This window comes from Fulmarus glacialis, unplaced genomic scaffold (genome assembly GCF_000690835.1).
Source record: "Fulmarus glacialis isolate BGI_N327 unplaced genomic scaffold, ASM69083v1 scaffold49346, whole genome shotgun sequence".
Lineage (NCBI taxonomy): Eukaryota > Metazoa > Chordata > Aves > Procellariiformes > Procellariidae > Fulmarus > Fulmarus glacialis.
The window spans coordinates 923-11,248 of NW_009218425.1; the positions used below are offsets into that span (position 1 = coordinate 923).

Sequence of the window (10,326 nt, forward strand, 5' to 3'; positions counted from 1 at the left end):
GCTGCTGAGATATCCCAGAGACACAATGCGTCTGACTCTAAAGGACAGCATGGAGCATTGCAGCACCTAAATCTCTCTTTATACTTTTTGGCCGCTAGCTTCTTGGTCCCTATGCTCCTGGAAAAGAGTGATGACATAAGAGTCTGTAGTTCTGACAGTGATTAATGATGGAAATTAAACAAGAAAAAGACACACGATATATGTGTGCTGTCCTTTTTAAGGTAACATCTTGCTTTTGCACAGGTCTAGCTTCTCCCCGTGTGTTCCCAAGGGAATGCTGCAGTACCCTGAATTCTATTGAGGAAGATAAACATAGTTCAGAGAGGAGCAGGGAGCTTGCCTGTACCAGCTCCTGATGTCTCTGGCCAAAGGGGTTGCAGTTAATCACTGCATATAAACAAGCTCTGAACTTGGTATGACTTTATATGATGAGTTTTGATGGGTGACTTTTGTCTTGAAGGTTCTGCAGGCACATCAGGGGTGCCAGAGGACTTCTCTCCAGGAAGTTGTTCTCTAAGGCTCCTGATCAAAGAGTCTTCCTGTATATGCTGAGCTGTATCCCCTGACCGCTGCTTTCCCTTGATGTGTCTCAGTAGTGATCTGTGATATAGCTACTATATAGCTACTAAACACTTCATCGACCATTCCTGATCCTTCTTTTGTAGGTGGGTGCATTAAATGCTTGTTTCTTTGCCAGACGAGGTTTCCATGTTGACGTTTATGAAGCCAGAGAAGGTAAGTTCAGCCTGATCATTACTTTATTAATGTTTCTGTCCCTTTACTGATAACAGTTCTTGAAGAAGCAAAAGAGGAACTGTGTGAGCTCACTGAAACTGCAGAAAGAAAATGAAATCTGAAAGTCTGGCACTTTGGGGATATTATTTTCACTCTTCCCTTTAGCTCCTGTGGTGGGGGAGAGCATTTATTTGAAATATGTTGTCTTGTGTGGAGGGAACCCACCCTTCAGCTACTAAAATGATACCTTTTTTAATGTTCTTGGCTTAAATATTGATTCAAATCCTCACCTTTGAAAATTGGTCTCTGCCTGAAGAATTATAGCACAGTGCTGTTGAACCAAGCGCGGTCAGAAGTTTGGAAGCAATGGCTGTTGTTAATGCTGCAGCATCTCTGTTAGGGTTAAAAGCATCACTTGACTGGTAACCACTGCCATCGGTGGTTAGGAGGGCTGGTGGCGAGAGAGGCAGAAGGAGAGATGGGGTGCTTTCAGGAAGCCTCCAGCTCCACAGGGCACCGCAACAGAGAAATGATGATTCGGAGCCCAGGTGCTGGCTGAAAGGGAGAGAAAACATTTGCCTTCAGTGTCTATCAGCTGACAGACAAATAAAACCTGGGCAGAGATGGCAAGCCAAGCGGCAGATGAGAATTACACCATGGAAGGTGAAACTCCACTCGAACGTGCGGTGAAGGGAAGGAGAAGCCCCATGTGACACGTGGTCTCTGTGATAACGCTTCCTGCTCAGGCAGAATTGGGACAGGCAGTTCTGCTGCACGGCTCCCAGCTACGCCTGTCCCAAGTCCTGCACACAGCTCTGGGTCCCCACCACAGAAATGGGGGTTCACAGCAGCCAGCCCCAAGCGATGCCAGCAAGCTGCAGGCTCAGAGCAAGAGCAAACGGCTTTTCACAGTGGTTTAACTGTTAGACTTTTTGCTGGATGTTGTATATGCTAGAAGTTTCACAGGTTCAGAAAGCCTCTGGTTGCTCTTACCTGCCTTCTCAGTGGAATGGATTTTACCGCTTTGCTCTAGTTCTTGGCCCATTTCTTGTGTTGAGATGCAACCCTGAAAGTATTGGGATGAGGCTCTGCCACGTGCGCTGGCTGGACAACCTGGCAAGCCTAAGTGAAGCCGTTCAGAGAAGGAACACGCTAGCACCAAGACATTTCCATCTGAACAGTGATGGAGAAGGTGACCTGCCAGTGTCCTGAAAAGCATCAGTCTGTGGGTCTCAGCAGAAGCTGCCAGGCATTCATCGCTCCGCTCTCTCTGCTTAGAGGGGAAATGGCTTTTAGTGGTAAGTGCCCTCCGGCACTGTGGGGAGCTGTCAGGATCTGGCGTTCCCTTTGCAGCACTTGGCTGCAGCTGCTTCTTCCAGGCTAGAGGAGGCATGGAGGAAGCGGCCCTCAAAGCTGCTCAGCTGCCTTCCCGACAGCTGAACGTACCCTCTGATACCTGCCTTCTCTGCACGCAGAGCGGTGGGACGGGGACTCCCCACTGCCCTGCCTGCTGTCGCTGCAGGGATTTAGGGAGATGCCGCCCGTACCAGGCTGTGGTATGAGTGTCTCCATAACCAATGCTCTTTCTGCACAGATATCCGGGTGGCCAGCTTTGCCCGTGGCAGAAGCATTAACTTGGCCCTGTCCCACAGAGGACGCCAAGCCCTCCAAGCTGTGGGGATGGAAGAGCAGGTACCCTGGCAGCTTCTGTCGGTGGTGGGATCTCTGTGGTTAAAATGCTGTTGACTTCAGCTGGTGATGAACGGGCTCTTTTCTGCTCCCCAAGCACGCAGGGGCCACCGCGGCAGTAGGTCTGCTTTTGTGAGGGTGGAGGTAGACCTCTCGCACTGCGTGCCCTCATCCTGGTTCTCCACTGCTTCACGGCACAGCCACCAACAGGGATCTCCCACAGCCTGGGGGCAGCACCCAACCCCGGGCAGCTGGGCTCTGCTTGTGGCAGAGGGTGCTTCACCAGGAGACCAACTCAGACAACACCTTCCAGTGTTTACTTCTCTCTCATGCTCTCCTCCCTCCTGGAGGGTGAAGGCAAATGAGGCAGGAGTAGGTGGACTCCCAAAAGAGCTGGAATACCAGCAGGATGCAATAAAGGGGGCTGGTTTCTCCACTGACATGCCCAGATTTGTATTTTCCCACAAACCCTTGAGCTTTGGGTTGACCCTGAAATCCGTGCACACTGACTTCTGCACAGCACGCTTGGCTCAGAGCCCAGCACTCCTCTGCAGGGTGCTTGCTACCATTTATAACATCCAGCTGTTGGCAGTGGTGGGATCTCCTGGCCCCTGGCTCTCTGCAGAAAAGGAGCCCAGGCTTCCACAGCTTGTATCCCAGCACCAGGATGTAATTTGTCTGTCTTCACCTGCCCTGTCCAGCAGCCTGGAGCTTTTCATGTCCCTTCTATCCAAAAATAATTTTCCACTGATTTTTATGAGAATGAGCTTGTAAGTAATCTCAGTAAAATGTAGTGACTTGGCGTTGACAGCCCTGTAAAATTTTCCCCAGTAACTTGCATAGCCACAGGAAAATGTATGAGCAGAGAGCATCCCATTCTGCCTGGAGTGCGGTGCATGTGGGGGGATGGCACTTGGTAGCTTGTGCCTTGCCCCTTTCCAACTCAGTTTTGGCCAGAGGGCTGGGTTGTGTTCCCTTCTGTTTCAGATTGTGTCCAAAGGCATTCCCATGCGGGCAAGGAGGATACATACGCCTTCAGGAAAGAAGTACTCTATCCCCTACGGGAAGAAGAACCAGGTACTGGTCTCGTGCTGCCACTTGGAGATGTTTTGGGGGGTCTTTGATGGTGTTTGTAGCTCTGTGTGATGGACAGCCTGGGACTCATGCTCTTAGAAAGGATGCTGTGAGTGGGAAGGGGATTGCGTGACCCCCCGGGTTCGGCAGGGCTGTTTGGAGAGGGTGATTTTTCTCGTCTGGCCATGCAGAGCATCCTTCAGCAATGCCTCCTGAAGCCCCTGTTTGTTTGCCTTGCAGTACATTCTCTCTGTGGACAGAGCAAACTTAAACAGAGAGTTGCTAACAGGTAGGTTGCCAGGTTTGTTTGCAAACACTTTTACACCCTGTTCACCGAGGATTTAGGGTTTGCCCCATGAACAGGAGACTTTGGGTCCCAGGTTCTGCATAACCTGGCTCTCAGAAAGTGTGAATGTGAACTAGCTGTGTTTTTAAGAAAATCTATGCTGTTTCCCTGCTGCTTGTCTGACACAAAAGGATATTCAAACAAGTCCCCCGGAGGCCTTTCTGTGTGTGCAGAAATCCCTGAGGAGCAGCTCTCCTTCCTTCACTCTCGAGAGGGAGCTGCCTCAGCTCCCCGGCTCCTGGCACCAGAGTCTGCTCCCAGAACTTCACCAGCCAAAGCAGGATACCTTCTCAGCCTTGCCACGGTTCGTGGCATTTTCCGCAACCCCTGATTGTCCCAGAGACAAATAGAAATTGGAGCACTGTGGCAAAGTGTGTAATCAGGCCAGGCCAAATTTCCCCAGATTTCCCACTGACTACTGGCACCGCATCCCATCCTGAAATACAATGTAGTGGTGGTGGAAACAGGTCAATGACTCATGTCGTTGCAGGGAAGAAAGAAATCTTTGCAGGATTCCTTGCACTTTTAAAATAGGTTTCACCAGAGTTGACCAAACGCAGTCCTAGTATGTTCTGCCTGCTGGCCATCACTCAACACAGCAATCATCTTATTGGTTGTAATGGCAAAAGTCCCTATAATTTAGGGATCCCTTGGAAATATTTTTGGGGTCACAGTACAAGCCTCTGCATTTAGTTGTCTTTTCTTTTCACAGCTGCTGAGAAGTACTCCAACACTAAACTGTACTTTGGACACAAGATCCTGGGGTGCAACGCAGAGTTGGGGAAGTTAACCATAAAAAGGTAATCCCTGCGCAAGCCTGGGATCAAGTTAGTTTCTGTGTTCAGTTAGTTTCTGCTTAATCATTCATAAAACCTCAAACAATTGAGCAATCTCAGTTTGAAACTAGCGTGTTATTACTGAGTGGGCAAAACTCAGTGTCAGCTTTGAAAAGGAGAGATATCAAAGCAGGGTTCATGGAGAGGCTGAAAAAAATTTCAGTAACTCGCTGACTCCCCAGCAACCTGGCAGTAGGCTAGGCACAGGCTTGCTGACCTGTGCAGGGAATAAACATGCCAGTCTCCATAGCACTGGTTTTCAGGGACAGATTGCTCATCAGGGACGGCAGCTAACAACCTTGTTTCATAGTTGTGTTAAGTTCTGGTCATGCTCCCTGTCCACCTGGGGATGCAGGCTCTACAAAATAGCAGCATTATCCCAACAGTGCCTGTTGCATTCTTGGGTAGATCTGGCAGAGTTATGCTTTTGATAACCTACCAGATAATTATTTACCCTAACACTGAGCTTCCCAGTCAGTGAAAGCCAATCTTCCCTCACCCTAGAAGATTAATAACGCTGGAGGTGACCCGGGCATTTTGCAAAAGGCAGATCCACTATGCCCAGCGGTGCTGAGCTGGCCTGGACTTACAGCAGGATTGATCCAAGGGACTCTCTTGCTTTCAGATCTGACCAGCAGCCCTTGGAAGTCACCTATGATCTCATCGTGGGATGCGACGGAGCCTTCTCCACAGTCAGAAAGCAGTTCATGAGGCAAACACGCTTTAACTACAGTCATGAGTACATTCCTCATGGCTATATGGAACTGACCATCCCTCCCAAGGATGGAGGTGTAAGTGTGCATGTCCTGGGGGCTGCTACCACCTTTGCAGGTGGGACATTCTGCTCCCCTCTCATGGTGGCTCTGCTACAGCAGCTCTAGAGGAACTAATTTCTCACCTGGGGCTCAGCCAAGGGATTAAAACTTTCCTAAGAGAAGGCAGGCATCTCTTCCTCTTCCAGTGGTGGGGCCAATGTCTTTGTACCCGGCTGCAAAAATCCTAGAGATCCTGCCCCGGAATGGTGGAGTTAACTCTAGCTCTGAGAGGTCTTGGGGATATGGGAATGTGTCTGTGAGGACATCAGCAATTGCAAAACAGCAGATTTTTGCCCATCTTTCCTACCCTTTCCCCTTGCCCTTGCTCTGTGTCTCCCTGAAGCATCAGGTACCAGAAAGGGGGACCTGTGGTCATTGTGTCTTCTCATGGTACAAAGGATGGGAACTGGTGTGCTGCTGTGGACGGGAACCAGAAGCTGGGCTGGAGAAGCTCAGCAGGGCAGGTCAGGGACATAAGGTGATTTTCCTTCTCTTTCAGTTTGCCATGGAACCAAATTACCTCCATATCTGGCCGAGAAACACCTTCATGATGATTGCACTGCCCAACATGGTGATAACCCACGGCCACACTCCCTTGGGGCACGGGATGGAGCTTGCGGGGATGAACTGGCTGTGGTGGCACGCATGTGACAGGGGCTGGGAGGGCTGACAAGCGGCCAGGAGGGACCCCCAGCCTGTGCCAGGTGTTCCACAGCCTGGGGGGCGGGGGCAGGACAGGACCCCCAGAGCTGGCCCTGCCTCACAGCGCTGAGCAGGTACCTGTGCCATCTCTCTCTGCCCAGGCATCTGAGCCCACCCGAGCCCCCCGAAAACTAGCTCTCTGCAGCTGGATGTTATAAACCAGATGCAGGAGTACCAGGGCAGTGTGCCAGGCAGTGTGCTGGCAGATCACATGCTGCCTCTTTCTGCCTCCCCCCTGCCTGCCCCCAGAGTGTGCAAGCCCACCATGGGAAACAGGGTGGCCGAGCACTCATCCCTGCTGTGCTGGTGGGTCGCTGCGATTGCTGGGTGACAGGCTGGGCACTGAGCTGCTGCTCTAGGTGCCAGGTACTCTCTACAGCCTCTGGGCTTCTTTCTGACCTTCCTTCCTGGCTGGCAGGACAAGTCCTTCACCTGCACACTCTTCATGCCCTTTGAGGAATTTGAGAAACTCACAACAGACGAGCAAGTGCTGGGTTTTTTCCAGACCCACTTCCCAGACGCCATCCCCCTCATTGGAGAGTAAGTGTTCCCATCTCCCCTTCTCGCTCATCAACGCAGTGCCGTGAAACCAGGGGATGCATCCCCACCCAGCCTCGGGGTCTGGTGACAGAGACTCCGCTGAAGCTGGTGGGCCAAGGGGCTGCAAACGCTGTTGGGGTGGATCCCCATGGCCTGTAGGTCTGAAGGAGGGGGAAGCGAACAGACCAAGGTCCGCATTGCGTCTGCACTGGAATAGCAGTCTCAGCAGCAGGATGGAGCCCCATCCTGCAGCAGTTTTTGATGCAGTCGCACAGAAGCACCGCTCTGTCCCTTGGAGGCACAGCCCAGGCCCTGCCACTGCAGGAACAAAGAGCAGATCACCTCCTGCTGCTTTCGTATTGCTGTTAAAGGTTGTGAACTCAAGGGATGGATTAACAGTTCATAAACTGTGGGTTTTTGATGTTAGATGTGGGTGAGCAAAGTGACTCCGCTAGAGCGAAGGTAAAGGTTGCACACTGAAACCAGCAGTGCAAAGGTAGTCCCGCTGTTCAGATAGCTGAGTTGCGCAAATGTTGAGATTTTAGCTAACAGACCGAGAAAAGCTGGGCTTGGCCAAAAAAAACCCACCCCACTGTGCTGACTAAACAAAGTCTGGCACTTATTGATTGCGTGGCTAAAACAAATATCAGGGCTGTGAGACACAAAAGCAGGCAGTTCCCAGAGGCTTACTGCTCGCTGGGTGGTGGGGACCCTCTCGTTGCTGGGCAAACAGCACAAGGGCAGCAGCATGGAGCCAGAGCATCTCGCTCCTCCTGGGGGCCCTAGTGGCAGTGGGGACCGGGACCAGACATCCCAGCACACGTCCTGATGGCCGTGGCTCTGTTCAGCGTGTCCTCATTTTCCTGCAAAGAGAGAAGCCTCCCCAGCTGGTGGGAGCTCCAGGCCACACTATTAATGCTTCTGCTTTGCAACATAGTTATCTATTATGGGCTTTTTTTGGCTGATGGAAGGGTCTCAGCGATTTTAGGCAGTTTTCTTTCCTCTTAAGGAGACTGTATCACAGGACTTCATATAAATTTAGAACCTCAGATATCCTCTGGTATATCCTTCTTACAGTGACCGCCATCCACCACTGATCCTGGTAAGAGGACTGAGATGTTGATGACACTCTTACTCACACTTGAAACCAACAGACAAAATATTTGGTCCATAGCGGGAGTTAATGAAATAGGTTTTCTGGCTTACACATTTTTCCCAGCACAAATAGCCTATTAAATAGGCTTGGTTTTTGCATCCCAACACTGACAGTGCCCGTGGCCCTGGCTTCCTGAGCTTGGATGTGGCATGACTTGCTTTTCTTTGTCTCTTGTGGTCCCACAAGTGAAGTATCTGTTGTTTTGCCTGAAGGCGAGAGCTGAAGCATGATTACTTTTTGCTGCCAGCCCAGGCCATGATATCTGTGAAGTGCTCTTCCTACCACCTTGCTTCCCGGTGCGTGCTGATGGGAGATGCCGCGCACGCCGTTGTGCCCTTCTACGGACAGGGCATGAATGCAGTAAGTTCATGGTTGGCCCTGGGCTCTGTCAGTCAGGTCCCCACTCTTTTCACCCAAACATGCCTGGTTTCAGAGTGTAGATCCATAGAGTTCATGGGCTGGCCTGTCCCACGGTCTGATGTCCTCTGCATCGGCAGGTGTTGAACTCCCTCAGGCACCTGGTTGTTCACTAGGACCTGGTTGTCCTCTGGGGAAGAGAGGGGACGGGGCGGTGGTGCCACCTTCCCATGGGGCAAAGGATTGCACAGGAGGGGGGTCCAGCAGGGCAGCCCCAGGCTGTTGGGAAAGGCAAGCCCCTGGACTTCTCTGCAAGACCCTGAGTCGTCTGGAGTAAGACTCCTGCTCTGAAGCTGTGGTCAGTGGGACCCTGCATGTGCGAAAAGCTATACTAGCTAAGCATCTGTGACAGCACTTCTTGTGAATGCATAGTTCTTTCTGCCTATTTACCCTCTAATTTTCCTCCCAGGGCTTTGAGGATTGTCTGGTCTTTGATGAATTAATGGACCAGTTCCACAATGACCTTGGTGAGTGAGGTGGCCAGGGAGGAGTGAGAGCAGAGAAGAATCCCTCTGCAGCTGAAGGCAGCTGGTTACCCTGCTGGGGAGCTGCCCGTGAGCTGCCGCTTTCTTCTCCCAGGTGCCTGCCTCCCTGAGTTCTCCAGGCTGAGGGTGCCAGATGACCACGCGATCTCAGATTTAGCCATGTATAACTACATAGAGGTAGGTGAGCTGCACACAGACTTGTGGTCCCGTGGGCTGTGCACACAGTGGCACTCTGTTAGGATGCACACAGCGGGCAGGGTCTCTGGCAAGACTCTGGTTGTGCTCTCACCCCAGCAGACTTTAGCCTAAGAGCTCCATGGGAATGCCGCTGGGCCTGAGGAGGCACTGCTCCCTGCAGTCACCCCCAGGACAAGCAGCGGGAGAGCTAGCAAAATGCAGGGGAGCTCTGCCAAGACACCCTGCAAAGGGGTGATGGTTGCTCTGTCGCAGATGCGCGAGCACGTGAATTCAACGTGGTTCATTTTCCGGAAGAATGTTGACAACTTCCTCCACACCCTTATGCCTTCCACCATCGTCCCACTGTACACCATGGTAAGGCCAGCACCTCAGTCCTCACTGCCTGAGCCACCGCAAGCTCCTCCTGGCTGGCTTTGAGGTGGTGATGTGCTCCTGCAACCCTCCCAGGTGACCTTCACCAGAATTCGCTACCATGAAGCACTTCAGCGCTGGAAATGGCAGAAAAAGGTTGGTCAGTGGTGGTGCCCGTCCTCCCCATGCCATGAGCCTTGTGAGCAACCTGCACGCCAGCAGTGCTCAACTGCAGGGGGGGAGCTTTGGTGGTGGGATATTGCCAGGTGGGTCCAGGTGTGAAGACTTCACTTGGTGCTGCAGGGTAGGAGCAAACCTCTGATGACGCTGGGGTTTCTCTTTGACACTTGCAGATAATTAATCGAGGGCTCTTTGTCATGGGGGCAGCAGGACTGTGTGGCACCTACCTGCTCATAAAGCGGCTGGCACAGGACTCGGACTTCCGCATGGAAAAGTGGGGCTGGTCCCATTATCTCAAGAATATTGGAAATTTTCCTTTTGGCACACAAGTAGCTGAAATGTAAGGGGAGCTCCTGGTTGTAATAAAAGTGAAGGCACAGGCTGTTGGCTCAGCTGGATTATGTTGTTTCTCTTGGAATGTGGCCTGGCAGCTCCTGCAGCCCTTCTGCCTCCTGCCCCCTCAGGAGCGGTGGTGGTCCCCATCCCTCTCCCTCTCCCCAGGCGAGAGGAGCCCACTGGGGCACAGTGTGCCCAGAGAGCCTCTGCAGGGGCTCAGGCATATCTCTGCCTCATCTCAACAGCCTTGTCTTGAGTGATGTGGTGTGTCGTGGGCTGGGTGCAGGTTTTGTGTGCAGTAATGGAGGGAGTGTGTGCCCTCCGAGCCAGCAGGACAGCCACTTGAACCAGCTGGGGTGTTCCAGCCTGTACTGTTGACTTTTGCTCTTACCAAAATCAAGTCAACACCTTGACTTGAAAATCAGCCGGCTTCCTCCCCAGCCCAAGTCAAAGAAAATACGGTTCA

General features: G+C 52.0%; 1 protein-coding gene across 1 annotated transcript in view; it reads left to right on the plus strand.

Annotated features, from left to right (window-relative positions):
• KMO (kynurenine 3-monooxygenase (kynurenine 3-hydroxylase)) overlaps positions 1 to 9,868 on the plus strand; it is a 10,158-nt gene extending 290 nt beyond the window's left edge. The window contains exons 2-15 of the mRNA XM_009580034.1: positions 666 to 735; positions 2,330 to 2,427; positions 3,412 to 3,501; positions 3,739 to 3,787; positions 4,557 to 4,644; positions 5,306 to 5,471; positions 5,995 to 6,066; positions 6,616 to 6,737; positions 8,106 to 8,253; positions 8,720 to 8,777; positions 8,890 to 8,972; positions 9,246 to 9,347; positions 9,441 to 9,500; positions 9,698 to 9,868. Coding sequence (XP_009578329.1) covers positions 666 to 735; positions 2,330 to 2,427; positions 3,412 to 3,501; positions 3,739 to 3,787; positions 4,557 to 4,644; positions 5,306 to 5,471; positions 5,995 to 6,066; positions 6,616 to 6,737; positions 8,106 to 8,253; positions 8,720 to 8,777; positions 8,890 to 8,972; positions 9,246 to 9,347; positions 9,441 to 9,500; positions 9,698 to 9,868 — 1,377 coding nt within the window. The remainder of the gene's footprint in view (positions 1 to 665; positions 736 to 2,329; positions 2,428 to 3,411; positions 3,502 to 3,738; positions 3,788 to 4,556; positions 4,645 to 5,305; positions 5,472 to 5,994; positions 6,067 to 6,615; positions 6,738 to 8,105; positions 8,254 to 8,719; positions 8,778 to 8,889; positions 8,973 to 9,245; positions 9,348 to 9,440; positions 9,501 to 9,697) is intronic.
• The last annotated feature ends 458 nt before the right edge of the window (positions 9,869 to 10,326 follow it).